We start from the raw sequence: 22,275 nt of genomic DNA, 5'->3' as shown, positions 1-22,275 counted from the left end.
GACAAACCCTCTCCTCTTACCTCCCAACACTCAGACTTGCGAGAGATGCACTTATATATCCAAATTGGAACCCACACACTCTCCAGCCAAGACAGGAATAGCTGATCAAGAGGAGAAGGTCAGTATCTGCACCACACCACATGGAACACATAGCCCTCCAGAACACACACCAGCACTGTCTTCACATAAAAACAAAAACCACACACCCACCATCACAGAGGTTCTCAATAAAAATCTACCCAAACAGCAGAGACCTCCAAGGCAGAAACGCACTCAACCAGCACAACACAACACTAATCATGAGACACATAACTCTCCTAAATAGTGTGCCACTCAACCAAACCCCCTAAGGCAAAACAGCATGCCCAGCTCACTAGTCATAGGTGACTCAATAGTTAGGCACACTGATGCCCCACTCACTAGGTTGAATGAGGAGAAAGTAACAGTCAGCTGCCTGTCAGGTGCCAGGATCCGCCACATAACACAAGCACTCAGGTCCCTCAACAACAGGTACAAATATGACTCTGTCATTGTACATGTGGGTGTGAATGACCTTAAATGTACCTCCCGGACAACATGAAAAGAGACATGAAGGAGCTCTCAGATTATGTAGCCCAGGCACGTATGACCGTAGCCCTGAGCAGCGTCCTACCATAACCCAGAATGATACCACAGTACTAGTAGAGAATGATTGATTAAAACAATTGGATACGTTTCTGATGTCATTCTATGGGGTTCCAGTATCTGTCTGCCTGGGATGACATGATTGACATATCTCAATGCTTTACCAGAGATGGCCTGCATCTGTCACTACTGGGCTTCTGGATACAGGCCAAGGCTCTTGCCACCCCTATAGTGCCTTTTTTAGCCAGAGTTCCAAAGACCAAATTACCACCATAACAGCTACAAACAAATGCGATCTGAGGGTCGTGCTGTTCAACACTAAAAGTGTAAATCTCAAAATGCACTCACTCGAAGCACTCCTCAAAATGGAGAACATCGACATTTGTGCTGTAACAGAGACCTGGCTTAAAGCAGCAGAAAGCATCCCTGCACTACCAGGTTATAACTCATTCCACACTTTTTGGCCCAAGAACTTGGACTGAAGCCCCAAAGGCAGTGGTGTTTCCATATTCAAAAAGGATGCGCACACCTCCAGACTGGTAGCCCAATATAACACCTCAGAGATACTTCAGGTGCAGTTAACACTGGGTAAGACACCGATTCAGGTCATAGCCTGCTAAGGGTTCCCAACCATGTCTCAAGACTCACACTCCACATTCCTAAGCACTCTGGAGAATATTAGGGTCCAACCTATGACTCTCATACTGGGCGATTTTAACTACCCCTCCATTAACTGGGAAAACTACTCATGTACCAATACACTTGCCCAACATTGCCCAACATTTCCTGGAATTCATTAACTCCAATGCCCTGGACCAGCTCATTCTTACCCCCACTAAAGGTAACAACATCCTTGACCTGGTCATTAATAACATGGGTGACCATTGCTCTACCAATAGTCAACTCCTCCCTGGTTAGATCCAACCACAAACTAATCACCTTGGAAATAGATATCCCTCCCACATCCCGCAAAGGTAACCACCATGAAAAGCTTCTCCAAAGCTAAAAACAGAGGTGGCTAACTTCATGGCAACCATGCATGACTGCTGAATCATACACCAATGCACTGTACGAACACATACACAAATGCATGGATCTCGCCATACCAAATAGAATCAAGACGCTCTCCTCCAAAAAATGGAAGCCAAATCTGGTGGTCCCCTGCCATAAACAAACTTTACAACAGAAGGAGGAAAGTGATGTGAAATAAGGTGAAGTCCCAAGACTGGAAAAACTCCTTTATCAGCCTCAATAAAAAGTTGAGATCCCTCATCAAATTGCCTAAAGCTAGCTATGAAAACAGGATTGTAGCAGATAGCAAAGACAACCACAAGGCCTTCTATAGTTATGTAAATAATCTCCAGAGCAATACCCAGATTTGCTCCGTGCTACTGCACAATGGTACCTCCTATACTGAGCCAACAGATATTGCCAATATGCTGGCCAACAGATTCAGTGCCAACTTTACCCCTCTACCCCCACCCCAAACGACCAATCACCATACCAGTAGATTTCCAGGCACCCAGTATTACTGCTGCACAGGTTAAAACAGCACTGTCCAAGGCCAAGAATAAAGGTTCTACGGGACCTGACAATATCCCTGGCTGTGTTCTACATGAACTACAGAGTGAACTGGCTCCTCACCTGTGTGCTCTGTTCAGCCAGAGGCTTCACCTCAGGCTTTGTCCCTACCAATTGGCACATGGCTACAGTCATCCCTGTACACAAAGGGGGAGCGATTACAGACCCTAGGAACTATCACCCCATTAGCCTGATGAGTCTGATATGCAAAGCTATGGAATGCATCATCATGGACCTAATAAACAAAGATATAAGGAATCTCCAAACTCTGAATCCCATACAGTTTAGTTTTGTGAAGGGTAGATCATTCCTGCTCAACCTGGTTGAGTTGAGTCAGTCACCAGAGCTGTGGATGAAAGCAAGGTGGTTCATACAGCCTACCATGATCTGACCAAGGCCTTTGATATCATTCCTCACTCAGGAATCATAAAAAAAAACTCACTAAGTTAGGCATCAACCCAAATATCACTAGGTGGGTTGCAAACTGCAAACTATCTGTGAGATAGAACCCCCAGTGTGAAAGTAGCTGACTCCAAGTCAGACTGCTGAACAGTCATGAGTGGAGTCCCACAGGGTTCGGTTCTGTGTCCTCTTCTGTTTGATATCTACTTCTCTGAAGTCCAGGCCAACATGAAGGGACTCTGACTGACAAAGTTCGCAGACAATTGCAAGTTGGGAGCTATTATTAACTCCCCAAGTGATGTTGACATCCTACTGAAAGGCCTCACTAAGATCAACAACTGCTATCAGAACCATTGCCTTAAGCTCAATGCCAAAAAATGTGTCATCATCCCCTTTGAGAAAAACTCAGTTCCCATGAATTAACACATCAATGGTAGTCCACTGAACACAGAAGGCGTTATAAGAGATCTGGGAACACAGATTGACAGCAATCTCTCTTCTGACCACCACATTGCCACTGTGGTCAGAAAGTCCTTCTATGTGGCACATCTCATTACTAAGGGTTTTGCATCCAGAAAGAAAGAAGTCATTGTCTCCTTATACTCTTCCCTCATTAGGCCAATCATCGAGTGCAATGCCCCATCTGGCATGTACCTCACTAGACACCTGCAACAACTGGAGACGCTGCAAAAGTACCTCACAAAGAGGATCCTAGGCCTTAAACACATCCTATATGGACAGACTAAAAAAACTCCAACTATTCTCTGTCTCATATCACCTACTTAGAGGCAATCTCTGCTTGACTTACAAAGCCATGTCTGACCCAGCTCTATTAGAAATGTTACATCTAAAGAAATCCAAATCCCTCCACATCACATGCTCCAGAGACCTCTATCTCATTACCACAATCAACAGAACATTTCATTTCAGGGATCCAACCTCTTCATCAGACAACATGTGAATAAACCTTACAGAGTTTAATAGAGAAATTAGTTAAGAGCAATTAACTTTTAAAAGAACAGTAGCATTATTCACTTAAACAAACATATTAGTAAAATCAACTATAGTAAAGTAACCAATAAAATCATCACAATATTGTATATAAAAATGTGTGCTAAGCTCTGCATATAAGAAAACAGATCAAATCATGAGAAACAATCAACATTTAAAAATACTGTAGTCACAAAAATATGACTATGCTTTTATGTGTATAGCTTAGAGGCATTTGGATGTCTATATATATATATATATATATATATATATATATATATATATATATATATATATATATGCACATATGGAATATTTCCACTCTATTTACTATAGTTGATTTTAGTAGATATGTATGTCCCAAGGATTTTTGTTTACTATAGTTGATTTTACTAATATATTTGTTTAAGTGAATAATGCTACTGTTCTTTTAAAAATTAATTGCTCTTAATTGATTTCACTATTAAACTCTGAAAGGTTTATTCACATGTTGTCCGATGAAGGGGTTGGATCCCCGAAAGCGCTTACTACCTGAATAAACTACGCTGCTGTGGTATAGCTGGTGTTTCTTTTTGTCTGATACATATTGAATTTGTACACCGACTGTTTTGTTTAGTTGGAGAGAATTTTTGCTTTGTGAAGTAGGAAAGTAGTTTTCTTTGTGACTTAAAGGGTTTATAAGAAAAATATGAGATTTATCTTGGTTTTTTTGATAACTGGAAACTTTCAAAAATGTATTTATTGATGTAAGAATTTTTTTAAGATCTGTGTTTGGAAATTCAAAATAGATATTCAAGTCATCTGCAAATGCAGAGAGAGTATTCTTAGTGTTTAAGATTCTCTGAATTGAATGGAATGTTTTTTAGAGATATGCAAGAAAAAGGGATCTGTATATAAGTTGAAAAGATATGGGACAGTGGACATCCTTGTCTCATCCCATTACGTATTTTAAAGGCTTTGATAGCATTTTATTCATATATAGATATATGTGTGAATTATTATATAAAGTTTTTATCATATTTATAAATTCTTTAGGCATATCAGATTGAGATAGTGTTAGAAATAAAAAAATCCCAACAAACGCTATCAAATGCTTTACAGGCATCCAGTACTAAAACATATTGTGTTTTTTTTTTTCATATTTGGTAAGTTAGATCATGGAATCCAATGTTAATGTATTATCACATGTTTGCCTATTGCACATGAATCCAGACCGACTCCAAGATATAATATAAGGCATGATTTTTTTAAGTCTATCCATGAGGAGTGAGGATAGGATTTTGATGTCAACATTTATCAGGGAAATTGGTCTATTATTTTGGGGGTTTAGTTTGCCTAGGTTATTTTTGGGGATGAAATTTATTTTTGAGTTATTTATGTATAAATCAGGAATACCCTCTAACTTAATGTGGTTATAAACTGTCAAGAGAATGTGTGAAATCTCATGATTAATGTTTTGAAAAACTCTGAAGTATAACCATCCAGGGCAGGTGCTTTACCTAGTCTTAATTTCTTTATTACTTCAGCTATTTCCTATTGTGTAAAAGGAGCTGTAAGGAGTGTTTTACAGTTTTCATTTATTTTTGGAAAAGTAAGATTTTTTTTAAAAACTCTTCAATTTCTAAATTAGAGGTTTGTCTGACATTAGTTCCATAAGTCTCTGTATATAGCAGTTGAAAAAGTTTTAAAATTTGTAGATCTGACCTGAATATTTCACCACTACAATTTAGCCTGGTTACTCTGGAAGCTTCTTGTTTATTTTCAATTATTCTCACCAAAGTTCTAGATGGAACCTGCACCCATTTGGAGTATTTTGCGATAGCTTTTAATTCCTGTAAAGAGTAATTTTGCTGCCACAAGATAAAACCTTCTCTTTGCAAATTATTAAATCATTGCTCCATCTCAGGATTCTGACTTTTTTGATATTTGTCTTCCGTCTTTTTTTAGTTCAGTAATTAGCTTACTTTCTTTTTCTTTATCCATTTTTTATAGCAAAAAGATTTTTGAATTAACACTCCCCTAATCCTTAGTTTACACGATGCCCATTGAACATCTTTTGTAATAACAGTACCCTTCATGTCATCCTCTAGTTCAGTTAAGATGTCTATTATTTCCTAAATCACTTCTGGTTTAAGAAGTAAATTATTGTTTAAAGACCAATGACAGTTACTATTCTTCATTTTCATTCTATAGCGAGTGATGCCTAGAAGTTATATGACTTAGTCGTACTGGTTCGATCAAGTATAGGATCTATAACTGTATTCCAGTCTCCTCCTAGTATGTAAAAGTGGTCTGGGAACCTATATAGTAAATTATGAATTTCTACAATAAAATTTTGTTGACCAAAACATGGACCATATATATTTAGAAATAGAAATGTTTTTTCAGTTAAAGAGTTTTGGGATATAAAATAGCACTATCTACCATTCTTATCTGACTCTTGTGTAATAATAGACTCCTGAAATGATTTTTAGCTATAATGGCTAATCCTTGGAATTAACGCTACAACCTGTTGCAATGATCGATTTTATCAATTTCTTATTCTCATCCCCATTCCATTACTCTTTTAACATATGTGTTTCTTGGAGAAAGTAGATGCTGGCATTACATTTAAATACTAAATGCATTAGGGATTTCTTCTTATTTTTATCTTGCAGTTCTCTCATGTTCCAAGAATCAGTTATCAACTTTTTTCCATTCTAAGTTGAATTTTACCAGTTATGACCATAGCCTTTTTTTTGTTTTGTTTTTATTGTCAAAAATCTTATTTACCATCTGCAAATTAAATTTTCGTATTGGGTTAGTAGCTCTAAACTCTTTCAGAACCACCTCTGTGCCTACCCACTTAAACTCCTCATGTACAGAGGTCACACAGTAAATCAAATATATATATAATAATTTATTTTAAACACCATGTAACCCTTAAACCTGAACTTACTTAACTATTTTGTATTTTTAACACACCATAAACTAATATACATCAAAATATACATCCCTAGATTAAGCATCCTTAACCCTACTAACAGCACGCACATAGCAATTATTTCTTGTAGGTTGCCATTAAGCAGGTAACATTATAATTCTTTTGATTTTAACTTATTTTTAGTAAAATAATGGTATGAAATTTAAACTTTTAGTACTTCTAACTCATATCTGCATAATGAATCTAGTGAGTACAGAAAGAATTGCCATATGTAAATTACTACAACTCAACCAGAATACAATCATTTACATATACTAGTTGAAGACACATCTTAAAGTAATAATTAAATCTTTCTAAGCACAGCTTGTACATAAAAAGTTGTAGATTGTCTGATTTCCAAATAATTCACAGCCAAAACCTCTTTAAGTTTCAGGCTAGAGCAACATTGTCTACATCAGTTTTTCCTATGTCAAGACTTGTGTTTTAAAGAAGTGTTTTTGACATTGCTTAATATGTGCTCACTTTGATACATTTACTCTCCTATAATAGTTATTTAATAAAACTAGGTGTTTCAAATTATAACTCATATAACTTCTCAGCTGCATTTGCATATACATGACCATCATTCTTTTCCACATTTAAATTAATAAATGTGTTCATTCCCCCCTCCCAGTTTTCCTTGTTAGACAGCCATCAACATGCCCGGGAGCATCAGCTGTTTACTAGTCTTGCTAAGGCATTTATAGCATAGGTTCACCATAAAGTTAGATTGTCATTTTCCTTTTTATTTCAAAACCGGGAAAGATAGAGTGAGTAGCTCTGTATAGCCTCTTCATATCTTTATCAAAAGGCATAAATAGCTGTACACTGTGTCAGTAGCTATTTTAACGTATATAATGAAGCTTTTCTAATTGTGATAGATGGGCGTGTTAATTTTTAAGCTCTATAATATTTTCACTTTCCATTATTTATTCAATCCGTAAAACAGCTAATAAACAGGTTCGACTGTTGTAGTGCAACTAATTGTCTTTTTTTTCATCCCCTCCCCTTCTCTCTTTTCCTTTGACCCCCTCAAAGGAAATGTAGCAAAAATGCTCATTGAGAACCATATTTCAAGATATGATATCAAGTATAAAAACAGGCTAGTTTACTGGTAGACATGGGAGGCAAATGGTGTTTACTGGTGATTTCTCACTGTATTTGCTGATTCCTGAGCATGCTTTGTTTGGCATGAGTGGTGAATATATACCTAATTCGAAAAACATTGCCTGACTTTAACCCGTTAAGATAATCCCTTCCCTCCATGTATTGGAAAAAAAGAGGTGATACACTTGTTTATGAAACACACTCAAACGCTAATATGTAATTGTTATCAAGTCTTTCATATGCATTTACTTAAGCATCCATATATTTCCTGTAAATAAAAAATGCAAAAGTCCAATGTCTACGTGCAAACCAAAACCACATTTTGCAAAGATGACCTTTGTCCCTTTGTTTTACTTTATCACCAATTATTACTTCGCCTTCAGCGGCAACACTTACAATAGTTCTGTTCAAATGTATACATTTATACACATATCTATATTTAACAAAAAAATGAATACGTATATATATATATATATATATATATATATATATATATATATATATATATATACACACACACATGTATTCATATTTTTCTTATAATAATGTTATTTCATCTGTTTCTAGCTTCTGGATCAATAAGTTTCTTTTGGATATCTGATATTACTGATATTACTGCATTCTGTGCATTTAGATCCTCCTGTAGCTTTCCGATCAGCATTTCAATAGCTTGTGTTTTAGCTTCGATTTCATCCATAGGATCAGCTATATGGTTGAGTGTGCTTCTGAAGTAGGAACGTTGTTCAGAAAAGTTTTGTATTTCAGTCTGTAGTGGTAAGAGGGCTAGTTTTAGTTCATCCATGTGGAGGTTAGATTCCGATTTTTGTTGTGCATTTATTTTAGTAGATTCTTGTTGTTTAGCTGCTTTTTGTCTTGTTGCTATAGTTTCTTTTTCGGGTGAAGGTATTGTTGATAGTTTAATTTTTGAAGTCTGAGTTTCCATTCCTTCTCTTTCCTTAGAAATCTTTTATATTGCAGCCTGGGGTTTCAACTGCTACTGTTTTTGTCTTCAGGCCCAAGTTTACACATGGTGAGAAGTCTCTAGCTTTCTTGATATTTAATTCCACAACATTCTCTAGAGAAAGTGTGAGAAACTCCACTTTTTTCCCCAAATCCAGTTATATTCTATATTTATCTTGACAACTGTAGCACTTTATCAATGTGTATTTGGCTTAAGCTATATTATAATTGAATTCTGTTAGGAGTCTCATGGAGAGGGTGCTCACTAGACATCCACCATCTTGGAATTCCTGCTTTTTAAGTTTTGTTTACATGTGAAAGAAAAATAACTATGTACTTGCGTTGCTATTTTTGATGTACTCTATTTTAATGATCCACATACCATTTGACGTTAAGCAAACGTAATTCCTTATGGGATGATATATCTGTTTAGCTCAGAATCAAATGTTAATAAAATATGTGAGAAAATATAAAGTCTGTAGAATCAATTTTTATGATATTTTTACAATTACTTTCCATAGCCATTTTGATAAAAGAACAATTTGCTTTCACTTTAGCACATTTGTTAATATTCATTGTGAACAATGTGACGTCAATAAGAAGCAAATGGCAAGCTTTCAGAATGGAAAAACATCTTAAACAGCCCTGCTGGATTATAAGATGTGACTGCATGATCCATCAAAGCAAATTCTTACCAAATTTCACTTGACTGAACTAAACATGACAAAAGCAGTTTTCATCAAAACAGTTTTCCAAAAAGCTTAAAGACCTACTTTTTGATTCACTGACACATGCCCCTTTGCTCATAGTTTTCACTGTTCTAGAAATACTGGCTTTTCCCTTGATGTATGGGAATCTGTTATTAATACAGTCTTGGGAGATAAAGGGGCATGAGCAGCTTCCCTAAGGAAAAATAATGTTTTCCTGCTACTTGTGAAATCAGTACCTCACAAAAGGAAAAGTCATTTTATTTTGTTAGCTTCACACTAGCAAGAGCATTTAGCATGCAGATGGTTAGTTTAAAGTAATATATATAATGCAGTGCAGTAAATAGAACTGCTTATTCATCTTTTATAGGTTCATAGGTTTATAGGTAGGTACTAGGCTATCGGCTCAAGGGCCCACATAAGCCTAGCCAAAAGGTTCCCTGGCTTACGCCTCCCAAGAAAGTTATTTTCCTGTGCCACTGTCGAGCAGAGATACAGAAGTGATCCCTGGGGTGTATTTCCTATTTCCCATCCACTCATCAAGATTTTTCTTGAAGAGTGCTAATGAAGAACTTTGCTTGACATAGATGGGTAGCCTGTTCCAGTGTATGGGAAGTCTCTGGGACAGGAATCTATCCCTCCAGCATGCCCTGTTTATTGTGGTGACAAGGTTTAGGTCCCTAGAGCATGTAGCTCGGGGGGATTGGGATTTCTTTAGGTGTAGTATGTCCAACAGCTCTGGGTTTGACATAGCTTTATCTGTTAGACAAAGATCACCTTGGAATAGACGATATGCTACGAAGTAAAGCTGGAGTTTTTTGAGGCGGTCAGTGTAGGGCATTTGTTTGAGGCCAGTAATCCTCTTTGTGAGGTACTTCTGTGGCCTTTCCAGCTGCTGCAGATGTCTTGTGAGGTACATTCCAAAAGGGGCATTGTACTCTATAATGGGTCTAATGAGTGTCGAGTAGAGGGGAACAATGACCTCTTTTTGCCTGGATGAGAACCCTTTTAGGATGAGGTGTGCCACGCAGAAGGACTTCCTGACTACTGTGGTGATGTGACTATCAAAGGAGAGACTACTGTACACCTGGGTCCCAAGGTCTCTTATCACACATTCGGTGTTAAGTAGATTGCTGCCTATGTGGTAGTTCATGGGTACAGAGTTTTTCCAAAGGGGATGACACTGCACTTTTTGGCATTGAGCTTGAGGCCATGGCTCTGACACCAGGCATCTGTCTCAGCGAGGCCCTTCTGTAGGATGTCCACATCATTTGGGGACTTGACTATGGCTCCTAGTTTGCAGTCATCTGCGAACTTCATTAGCCAGAGGCCTTCTGTGGTAACCTGTACTTCAGAGAAGTAGATACCAAACAGGAGAAGTCCCAGGATGGAACCCTGTGGTACTTCACTTGTCACTGCTTTGAGGTCAGATTTGGAGTCTGCGACTTTTACAGTGTGGGTTCTGTCAGTGAGCCAGCTGGCAAACCATCTTGTGATGTAGGGATTTTTACCTAGTTTAGTGAGTTTAGCTATAATTCCAGAATGGGCGATGGTGTTGAAAGCCTTAGCGAGGTCAAGATAGGCTGTGTGAACCACCTTACCCTCATTTACAGCTTTGGTGACTGCCTCAAAGAAGTCGAACAGTTTCAGGAGGCATGATCTGCCTTTCACAAACCTGAACTGGGTGGGATCCAGAGTTTGGAGGTTACCAATTTCTTTGTTTACGAGTTCCATGATGATACATTCCATGGCCTTGCAGACCAGGCTTTTCAGGCTAATAGGTCAATAGTTCCCGGGATCAGTGGTGGCTCCCCTTTTGTGGAGTGGGATAACTGTTACTGTACGCCATTCAGTGGGCATAAAGCCTGATGCAAGGCTATTACTGAACATAGTGCTTAAGTGGGGAGCCACTTCGTTCTGAAGTTTGTGTAAAATGCAGCCTGGGATGTTGTCCGGTCCCATGAATGCTGTGTTTTTGGCTTTAGAGAGTGCAGCTTTTACCTGTGTAGTTGTGATTACATGGACTCTGCATTCTTCCTGTATAGATATGAGCCCTTTTGGGGCTGACAGGGGGGTAAAGTTAGCACTGAAACTATCTGCCAGGATGTTGGCAATATCAGTTGGTTCTGTAATTTTCTTGCCTTTGTGCTGTAACTCAGAGCAGATCTGTGTGTTGCCATTGCGATTCTTGACATAGCTATAGAATGCTTTGTGGTTGTCCTTGCAATTAGTGGTGATTTTATTTTCGTAGCTAGCTTTGGAGGATCTTATAAGGGATCTCAGCTTCTTACTGAGGCTGACCAGGGAGCTCCTCCACTCATGAGATTTTACTCTCTTTTGCAACAGTTTCTTCCCTCTGTTGTACAGTTTGTTTATGGCAGGGGACCACCAGATTGGCTTCCTTTTTTTGGAGGATAGCGTCTTGGTTCTGTTTGGGATAGCACGGTCCATGCACTTGTATAAGTGCTTATAGAGTGCATTTGTGTAGGATTCAGCAGTTGTAACTGTATTGTCCATCTGCAAGGGTGTCATGAAGTTCACCACTTCTGTCTTAAGAAGCATGAAGTTGGCTTTGGAGAAATTATTTACTGCGGTTTCCTTTATGGGGGGGTGGGGGCAGGATGTGGATATCAAGGGTGATTAGCTTATGGCCGGATCGGACCAACGAGGAGTTGACTTCAGGTGTGGAACACTGGTCATTCATGTTGGTAATGACTAGGTCTAGGATATTGTTGGCCCTGGTGGGAGTGTGGATAAGAGTATCCAGGGCATTGGAGTTTATGAATTCCAAAAAGTGTTGAGCTAAGGAGTTAGTACACAAGTAGTTTTCCCAGTTAATGGTTGGATGGTTGAAGTCACCCATTATTAGGGTGTTTGGTTGAAGCCTATATTTTCCAGTACATCAAGAAAAGAGGAGTGGGAATCCTGGGGCATGTTGGGGGATCTGTAGCAAGCTACAATTTGGATTGCAGTTTTGCCCAGAGTTAGTTGCACTTGGATAACCTCGGATGCATTATGCTGAGCAACTAGCCTGGAGGTGTGGCTATCCTTAATGAATATGGACACACCTCCACCTTTGGTGTTTTGGTCCAGGTTACATGGCCGGAAAGTGTGGTATGAGTTATAGCCTGGTAGTGCAGGGGTGCTCTCTGGAGCCTTGAACCAGGTCTCAGTCACTGCACAGATATCGATTTTCTCCATTTTAAGGAGTGCCTCGAGTGAGTGCATTTTGATATTTAGACTTCTAGCATTGAGTAGCATTACCCTCAGTTTTTGCTTGCCTGTTCCTGTTATGGTGGTGAATTTGTTATTTGAACCTTGTGTAAAAAAGGCACTATAAGGGCAGCAAGATCCTTAGCTAGTATTCGGAATTCCAGGGGCGACAGGTGCAGGCCATCTGTGGCAAAGCATTGTGGTCTGTTGGCCATGTCATCCCAAGCAGACAGATACTGGATCCCCTTAGAATGACACCAGAAGCTTAGCCAATTGTTGAAGTCAATCATTTTGTCCTTGTACTGCGGTATCATTCTGGGCAATGGCAGAATGCTACTCAGGGCTAGGGTCATACCTGCCTTAGCTACAAGATCAGAGAGCTCTTCCATGTCTCTTTTCATGTAGTCCAGGGAGGTATGTCTCAGATCATTCACACCAACATGGACAATGACAAAGTCATATTTGTACTTGTTGTGGAGTGACCTGAGTGCGTGGGTTGTGTGGCAGATCCTGGCACCCGACAGGCTGCTGACAGTAACCTTCTCCTTGTTTAGCCTTGTGAGTGGGACATCATGACAAGAGATTTTGAATCAACATGACAAAACTGAAATAAACTAATAGTAGGTCAATAAAAACAAAATCATCTGGGAGTAAATAATGAAAAACATTAGTGCTACAACAATCCAGAAGTAATTTGCTGTTCATGGGGTGTTGTGATTAATCTCAAAATATAGTGAAAATACTTCCTGGTTTGTTACTGCTATAGTGTGATAACTAGCCTTAGCACTGCATAGAGAGGTGCTTAACAAGGGTTAAGCACCCTCTAGGTGCTGTTAAGGTCAGCTCTACAGTAAAAGAAGACAGTCCTGGGCAGTAAACAGCAGCAGGACAAGAAATGGCTTTGTTTCAACTCCTGTGTCTACCTGCTGTCTGCTAAAGTACAACTCTTGTGTGCAACTGCTTCCCTTACACAGGGATTATGTAAGGATGACAACCATTTCCCCTCTGCTTTGCAATGTTTCAAAGCCTGCACAACACATCACATTTTTTTCTTTAACAGGGAAAATAAATCTCTGTGCACAACAAGGAATTATGATCATATCTCTAATTGTAACTACATACTATGTGTTCTCGACATGGATGTAAAGATTCACCTCTGAAGCTTCGATCTTGTGGTTAATTTCCTGGCATCCATGTCTTGAGCTCATAATAAGTGAGTTACGATTGGTGACCTGATCATAATCCTCTATTTTTAAATGAAATAATGTGATGCCTAATTGCAGTAAACTGAATCGATCTCTCTTTTAGAGCTTTGTGTACAAAAGGAGGAAATACAGAGGTAACAACAGTTAGTCATATTTCATATCATTAGCACATAGTAAGACATGTTTCCTTGGAATACTCAATTTACAGTGAAAGAAACACACATGAAATATTACTGACTCACCTGTCTAAGTAGTTAACAATATTGGGATTTTTGTTTTCCCTCATGACCAAAATCTCATTAATTATTAGTTCCTTTTTCGGCTGCTGTTGTAAATTCATCTGTTTAATAGCCACCTAAAACATTACATAAATAAGCACTTGATAAATATATTGAAACAATGTTTCAATGCAGAGGAAAACATTAACTTTACAGACATTACATTTAGTTGCACTATTTTAAAAAAGCACTCATTTTATGAAGTTTTGTAAAATGCAGAGTAAAATATAATTTGCATTTGCTTTTTTTGCTTTGAAAGTTGTTTACCATGGTTACTTTTCATTTATTTAAACAAAATGTGTGATTAGTCCTTATCTGTGTGACCTTCTGCCATGAGAAAAATTGTTTTGGGCTCACATCTATTAGTTCTTGGATTAATCATAGGAATAATTTGATTGAACAGCCAAGGTGCTGCAAATGGTTCCTTTCATACCTCTGCTATGCCTATTTGAAGCACATGCAAACTTTTGCAAACTTGCATCCCCAAGTCTTTGTGCAGTGGATTGTGATACTAAAGCATTGTCATGTAGACCCCCAGTGACAGGTCTTATACCATACCTTCCACCAAATGTCATAGACTGATCTCAGCCACTCACTTCTATCCCTAATTGAATGTATCTTTCAATACCCTTCCTACTAAGATTACCCAAGACATTTGACATGTAGTCAGTGATTCATCTTTCTGTGCTGTTTAGTCTGGACAGCCTTAATGATTGCTGATTGATCTCCATGTATGTTCCCAGGTGAACTAAGGCATGTGCCTTGAGAGGCTGTCTCTCTCATGATCCTGTATCCCAACCTTTCCCTAAGTGTCAAAGAGGCATTACTCAAGCTGCACAGTTTCAATGTTAGTGACTCCCTAGGATTCATGATGGGCAGTGGCCACCCAATTCCTGTGCACACAGATTGGCTCACCCAATGTCCACATCTACAAGTCAAACCTGAGTTGGTTGGGTCATAGTAAGGGCTTTATCTCTCAGCTACAGTGACATGGCTCTGATGGAACAGAGCAAGCTGTTTAAACACTTCTTGACATAAAATGCCTCGTTTTCCTACTGGTTTTAACAAGATTCTTTAACCAATGGTTACTACAGTCTCAGTGATGAACTTAGTAACAGGCTACTTGTCTTAATAGAGGTCAGTCCTATCTTTATAGTTCGTTTCCCAATATAATCCACAAACAGTATGGGACAAACAGAATCTCTGTCAAATTCCTGGTAAAGTAAAGGTTCTGGCTGTCATAGTCTATGCATTGGAGTTAGAGATATATACAGGACTGTATTGGCCTATCCCCCCCCCCAAAAAAAAAATCAGATAACAGTAGTTCAGAAAAAGGGCTGAAAATAAAAGTATATGATTTCAGAATTTTAACAAGAAGTCATTTTTACTCATTAAGTCTAGGTTTTTATAAGGGTATATTCTGCTTTGCACTTTATGCTCCCTGACATTATCAATCTATTTCAAGAATGCACATCCTTGGAAGAAAGACAGGATTGATTGTTCTGGGAAGTAAACTTCAATCTTTCTTAGTTTGTTTTTGGGTAACCCTGATGATAGATTTGCATTCTTCAAATGGATGATTCTAAATCTGAACTTTCAGAAATCAGCATTCAGGTGTCCAAGTTCAGAAGTATACATTCAGAAACTGACTGCAGTCCTGGTATTAATATAGCCTTAAAACTGACTTTTGTATGCTTTAATATGTTTGCCAGAATAACCACTGTAAATATTCTTTTGAGATTTGAAAGTATCTAGTCTTACTGACTGATAGCTGACTATTTGATTTGTTCTGTCCTAACGACACATAAGGAAATATTTTTAGCTTTCTTTTGTTGATGCTTATAAACAGTATTAATGACAAAGTAAAAATAGCATGTTCAAGCAGTAAATAATAAGTATTTTTACTGCTGATCAATTACCAAAGAATCACCAGCATTAGGCCGCTTTATTTATTTACCACAGCCCTCAGCTACAGATTTCCTACTTAAACCATTCAATATCCGTCTTTCCTAAGTACCAGTAAAACATTCTCTATTCAGCCTTCACAAATATAGAATTCTCTACTTGCATAGATCACAACAGATGCCACCAGTATTTTGAACAAATGTATATAAATGCTAAAAATCCATAGCACAGTGGAATAATTGCAGTGGTGTAATGCTGAATCTAATCTAACAGACATGTATCATCCACGCACAGTACAATCACTGCTGTGGTGTAATGCTGCATCTAATCTAACAGACATATCATCCATGCACAGTGCAATCACTGCAGTGGTGTAATGCTGCATCTAATCTAACAGACATGTATCATCCATGCACAGTGCAATCATTGCAGTGGTGTAATGCTGCATCTAATCTAACAGACATGTATCATCCACACACAGTGCAATCACTGCAGTGGTGTAATGCTGCATCTAATCTAACAGACATGTATCATCCATGCACAGTGCAATCATTGCAGTGGTGTAATGCTGCATCTAATCTAACAGACTTGTATCATCCATGCACAGTGCAGTCATTGCAGTGGTGTAATGCTGAATCTAATCTAACAGACATGTATCATCCATGCACAGTGCAATCATTGCAGTGGTGTAATGCTGCATCTAATCTAAGAGACCTATATCATCCATGCACAGTGCAATCATTGCAGTGGTGTAATGCTGCATCTAATCTAACAGACACATATCATCCAACATTACTAATCATTTGGTTAGTTTATATATATATATATATATATATATATATATATATATATATATATATATATATATATATATATATTATTGAAATTTTATATACAGGAACAAATACATTAACATAAAACAAATAACTATTTGCAGAAATATGTACAACAGGTCCAACTATATTAATTCATTAAGCAACTATAAACTGATCATAAAACACAGAATAATATTTCTCTATTGAGTTAATTTTTATCCACTAATATAGTATGTGGTTAGTTTGCTAGGTTTTATCTTGATAGTAGTTATTTCTCTATGAAACACATCAGTGACAGTATTTATAAATTCTGCAAATGAAGGCAAACCTCATTTCCCAGTTATTTGTAATAATATTTCTGGCTAATAGGGATCAGTAAGTAGCAATAAATGCCCAGAGATTCCTTGATTGATTTCATAAATGCAAATGCCTTGGACTAGTTGATTGACACCCCCACAAGAGGTGAAAATATCTTTGACTTGGTATTAACCAACATGAGTAACCACTGCAGCATCCCTACAGTGTCATCTTTCCTGGTAAGATCTGACCACAAAGCAGTCATTTTCGAAGTCACCATCTCCCCCGACCCCCCTAGCTAGGATCAAACAAAAAGACTTCTCCAAAGCTGATTACAACCTCATGAGGGAAGGTATAAACAGCTTCACAGCCCCTTCTCCCTCCATAGAAACTGAAACATATGTCCAAACTTATACCAAAGTACTATATGAGCATTTATTTATATAGCTGCATAGAATCAGGAATACCAGACAGGATGAAATCCTCCTCCTCAAAGAAGAGTAAACCTGTCTGGTGGACATCTGCAATAAATAAACTCTATAATAAAAGGAAACAATTGCTGTCCAGGACCAAGAAGGAGCAGGTGTCTAATTGGAAGACATCGCTCCTTAGCCTGAACAAGCAAATAAGAGCACTAGTGAAATCCTCCAAGACAAACTTCAAGTCCAAACTGGCCACATCTACTAAAGACAATCATAAGGCTTTCTTCACATGTGTCTGCAATCTCAAGGGAAGCACCCAGATCTGCTTAGAACTGGTGGTCAGGGACACCACATACACAAACCCTGTAGATATAGCCAACCTGTTGGCAGACAAGTTCAGTGAAAACTTCACTCATATGCACCTGCATCAGTAAAAGAGGACATCCCCAGTACCTGCCCCCCTTTCCTTATCTCTAGGGAGCAAGTCATCACTGCCCTCTCAAAGGCAAAAAGTACAGCCTCCATGGGACCTGATAACATCCCAGGCTGCATCCTACATGAATTCAAGCAGGAACTTGCATCATCATTAGGTTCATAGGTAGGTACTAGGCTATCGGCCCTGGGGCCTATACAAGCCCAGCCAAAAAGGTACCCTGGCTTTTGTCACCCAAGAAAATTATTTTCCTGTGCCACTGTCGAGCAGAGCACAGAGGTGGTGAATTTCCTATTTCCCATCCAATCATCAAGATTTTTCTTGAAGAGTGCTAATGAGGAGCTTATAGGTTCATAGGCACCCTATTCAACCAGCTTCATCCCAATCGAGTAGAGGACAGCTACTGCCATCCCTTTGCACAAAGATGGAGCATCCACCTATACAGGAAATTACAGACCCATCAGCCTAACTAGCTTGATCTGCAAGGCCATGGAGCGGATTATCATGGACCTCATTAACAAGGACACTGGCAACCTCCAAACACTTGATCTGACACAGTTTGGTTTTGTCAAGGGGAGGTCATGCCTGTTGAATTTGGTTGACTTCTTTGAGAGAGTCACCTGGCCGTAGATGAGGGGAAGATGGTGCACACTTCCTTCCTTGACCTGGCCAAGGCCTTTGATACTATTGCCCATTCAGGTTTAATAGATAAACTCTCTCAACTAGGCATCAATCTATATGTTACCAGATGGGTAGCAAACTGACTTACTGATAGAACCCCCCCCCTAGTCAAAATAGGGGAAGCCACCTCAAGTAGTAGATCCGTAACAAGCAGTGTACCCCAGGGATCGGTCTTGGGGCCTCTGCTGTTTGGGATATACTTCCCAGAGGTGCAAGCCAAATCTAGTGGGCTATGACTGACCAAGTTTGCAGATGACTGCAAGCTGGGTGCTGTCATCAATGCCCCTAGTGATGTGGACATCCTCCAAGCGGGTCTCACCCAAACCAATGACTGGTGCCAGAAACATGGCTTTAAACGGAATGCCAAAAAATTCATCATCATCCCTATTAGGGAGAATGATGTCCCCACAAATTATCACATTGATAATAAGGCACTAAGAATGCAATTAGTCGTAAGGGACTTGAGAACCCAGGTTGATAGCAAACTGACTTTTGACCACCGTATTGCCTCCATTGTTAGGAAAGCTTTCTACATGGCCCACCCATTAGTAAAGGTATCTCTTCCAGGGACAAGGTGGTCATAACATCCCTGTATTCTTCCCTTATAAGACTGATTACTGAATACAATGCCCCTTTTTGCATGTAACTCACAAAGTACATGCAGCAGCTGGACAGACCACAGAGATTCCTCACCCAGAGAATCCAGGGCCTCAAACATCTACCCTACAAAGACAGTTTAAAAGCCCTGTCCCTCTACTCAGTCTGCTATAGACTCCTCAGAGGTGACCTCTGTCTGGTATACAAAGCAATCTCAGATCTCAGCCTGATGGGACTGCTGCATATCTACAAGTCAAGCTCCACTCGAGTAACCTACATGTGAGACCTCAACCTGGTCTGTGACATCAATAGAACTTGGTAGGACAGATTTGTGTCCCAGAGACTCCCCCTTTTGTGGAATAGACTCCCTCTCTACATAAAGCAAAGTACCTCATTAAACCCTTTTAAGTGCAAACTGGATGGGGAACAGAAAATACACCCCTGGGATTTCAACTATGCCCCTGCTGGACAGTGGCATAGGGTACTGACTTGTTGGAACATAGGCTAAATTCTTGGCCAGGCTTATAAGGGCCTCAGGGTCAATAGCCTAGTAACTTCCTATGATCCTATGAGACTAGGACACACATCTGGAAATTGAACATTAACCAACACTGATGGTTTATTTAATATAAATATATCATTCCACAATGCCTGCAGGAAACATTGTTTTGCTTTTTCCTCAAAAAGGTTGCAGAACTTTGCAGTTCTAAATCATATGCTGCCAATCATCTTTGATTAAGGACTTATAACCAATACCTGTCTTTCTGTATATAATTTCAATTTTATATAGAGTAATAAATGATCTATGTAAAAAATTCCATGGGAATAATCTCTAAAGCAAGCATAGTGCATTTTTTGAAGATTTTAAAATATTTTTTATAAATTATAGCTAAAATTCAGCCACTCATTTGAAAAAAAAAATAATCCCAATAGTTATCTTTGATCTAGAATTTAAAGTTCTTAAGTATGTTATATCGTTTTGAAAAATATGATCTCCCTCTCACACCATTTGTTTTGGGATTGTTTGGAAACTCAAGAATGGGAAGATAATTTTTATTTATTATATCTGACGTTGTGAACTTTAGAGATTAAGAACTGTTTACTGGTACCGTAAGTGAGATGTGTATCTGGAAATCATGCTTACCCATTAAATAGCTCTTGTTAAGCACATTATTCTCTCTTAACATTTGATTCCAAAAGGTCAGATCTCTGTTTTTTAAACTTAGTGTGTTTTTTTCTTGAAAGTTCAGACTGTTAATACATTCTGATGTAAATGATACAGGTAATAGTGTGAAACGCCATGCTTTTATCTCCAGGTATTAATATATACTTGCTTAATGTTTTGATATGTTGATTACAGAAATAGAATCTGTTGGATCACTGGTATTTTTAAATAAATATTTCTTTAACAGTCATGTTATATTGTTATTATTATTATTATTATTATTATTATTATTATTATTATTATTATTCAAGATTTGTACATGTATGGTGATATTGTTTCTTTATTTAACCAAATGGTTTAATGCAGTTTTTTGTCAATTACTCAAATAATCAAATTTTAACAATAAGCTACTGCTTTAATAAATGAAGTCATAGCATAACTTTCTAGGTCAGGACATGCTATTCTGCCATCTTTCCATTCTCTTACACAACATCCTAAAGCTATTCAAGGTTTTCTAGTATGCCATAAGGACATCAAACAAAGGATGTAAACCTGTTAAATGTGTTCTACAGAAGTAACTAAACAAGTTGTCTGAACAGTGTATAATATTTTGAATAGGATAACCATTTTTATTAATCACAATCTACCTAACATAAACAAGAATAGCATTCTATTTACTTATTATTGTTCTAATTTTGACTAAAATATTATTATAATTTATTGTTGCTATTTCATGACAGAAAATGTTAAAAATATTAGGTTTTACACATTATTTGAGATGCACTACTTGGCCAAACCTTTTTTATGTAAATAAAATATGCTAAAATAAGGAAGAAGACTTATCTAGGGCAAAGCTTACTAAAAATGTGATATCTACAGCCCTTGCATTAAAGAATAAAAACTCTAAGAAAGACCTAGCCAAGTTGAATCTTCACTGTGTAATACCATAAACCTCCTGTTGTAGAGGCTCTAGCTTGGAGTGGACTTTCTTGTAGTTTTCATTGAATGTTTTTTGTGTGATCTTTTTGACCTTTGATTCGGATGTCCTAAAGAATAAAGAACACTGTTTGAAAATGTATATTTGTATTTTAAACTGACCAATTATAGGAAACATATTTATTTTCAAAACCAGTACTTTAAATCCTCACAGAAAATGGATAATAATGTTACAATGAAGTCCAGAAAGATATAGTCTTGTGTATAGTTTATATGCGTAAATTACTAGACAGGCAAAAAAAGATAAACACGTTAGTCCATTGTATCAATGTTTAATTTCCATGATTCTATGATTTTATTTTTGTCTCTGCTTATCATTTGGGCTTGTATTGTTTCAGTCAATTTCTTCGTGAAGATTGCTGATCTTTTTAAATTTAAGAAAGTACTTGTTCCTTCTGAAAGAAAGATGAAATATTCCTTGAAATAAAATATGACACTTAATACCACATTTTAGGGACTTTACCAGTGGTAAGCATGCCTTCCTTTTTTTATTACATTCTAACGTCATTAGCATATCTGGTGACAGTACTGCTGATTTTCAGATGCTTTGCCCAAGCAGTTATGACAACACATTTTTATCAAGCTGTGACATGAATCTGACAATTTTAGACTTGGAAGGGACTTAACTCCTTAGCTGGATGTTTTGTGAGAGTTCCATGTGCACAACATGACAAGCTATCATAAAGGTTCAGAACTATTGAAATCCAGCTGGTAAGAACACTAATCATGATTTTCCCTTCCATTTTCACAGGTGCCCCAACCTTTCTTCCATTATTTCTTTTCTCCCATTTTTCTTTGTCATACTTGCTATCCCATAGCCAGTTACTTTCTTTTATAAAATCTCCCTCTGGTTTTCTTGCTAATCCAGTCTTCCTTCAATGTCATTTAAATGTGTTGCTATATTGTCTATACGAGAATTTTGTTGTTGGATCATA

The 22,275-nt window shown here is 37.9% G+C and overlaps 1 protein-coding gene across 4 annotated transcripts in view; it reads right to left on the bottom strand.

Moving 5' to 3' along the window:
• The window catches only part of LOC122815412 (serine/threonine-protein kinase PAK 3), a 1,296,647-nt gene that overhangs the window by 160,913 nt on the left and 1,113,459 nt on the right, over positions 1 to 22,275 (bottom strand). For all 4 annotated transcript variants that reach the window (XM_044087883.1, XM_044087885.1, XM_044087884.1 and 1 more), the window contains one exon: positions 13,994 to 14,106. In XM_044087883.1, coding sequence (XP_043943818.1) covers positions 13,994 to 14,106 — 113 coding nt within the window. The remainder of the gene's footprint in view (positions 1 to 13,993; positions 14,107 to 22,275) is intronic.

This window comes from Protopterus annectens, chromosome 11.part0 (assembly GCF_019279795.1).
Source record: "Protopterus annectens isolate FY-2018-M chromosome 11.part0, PAN1.0, whole genome shotgun sequence".
In the NCBI taxonomy this organism is placed as follows: Eukaryota; Metazoa; Chordata; order Ceratodontiformes; family Protopteridae; genus Protopterus; species Protopterus annectens.
Note: the sequence above shows the minus strand (reverse complement) of the source record. Positions and strands in the feature narration are given on the sequence as shown.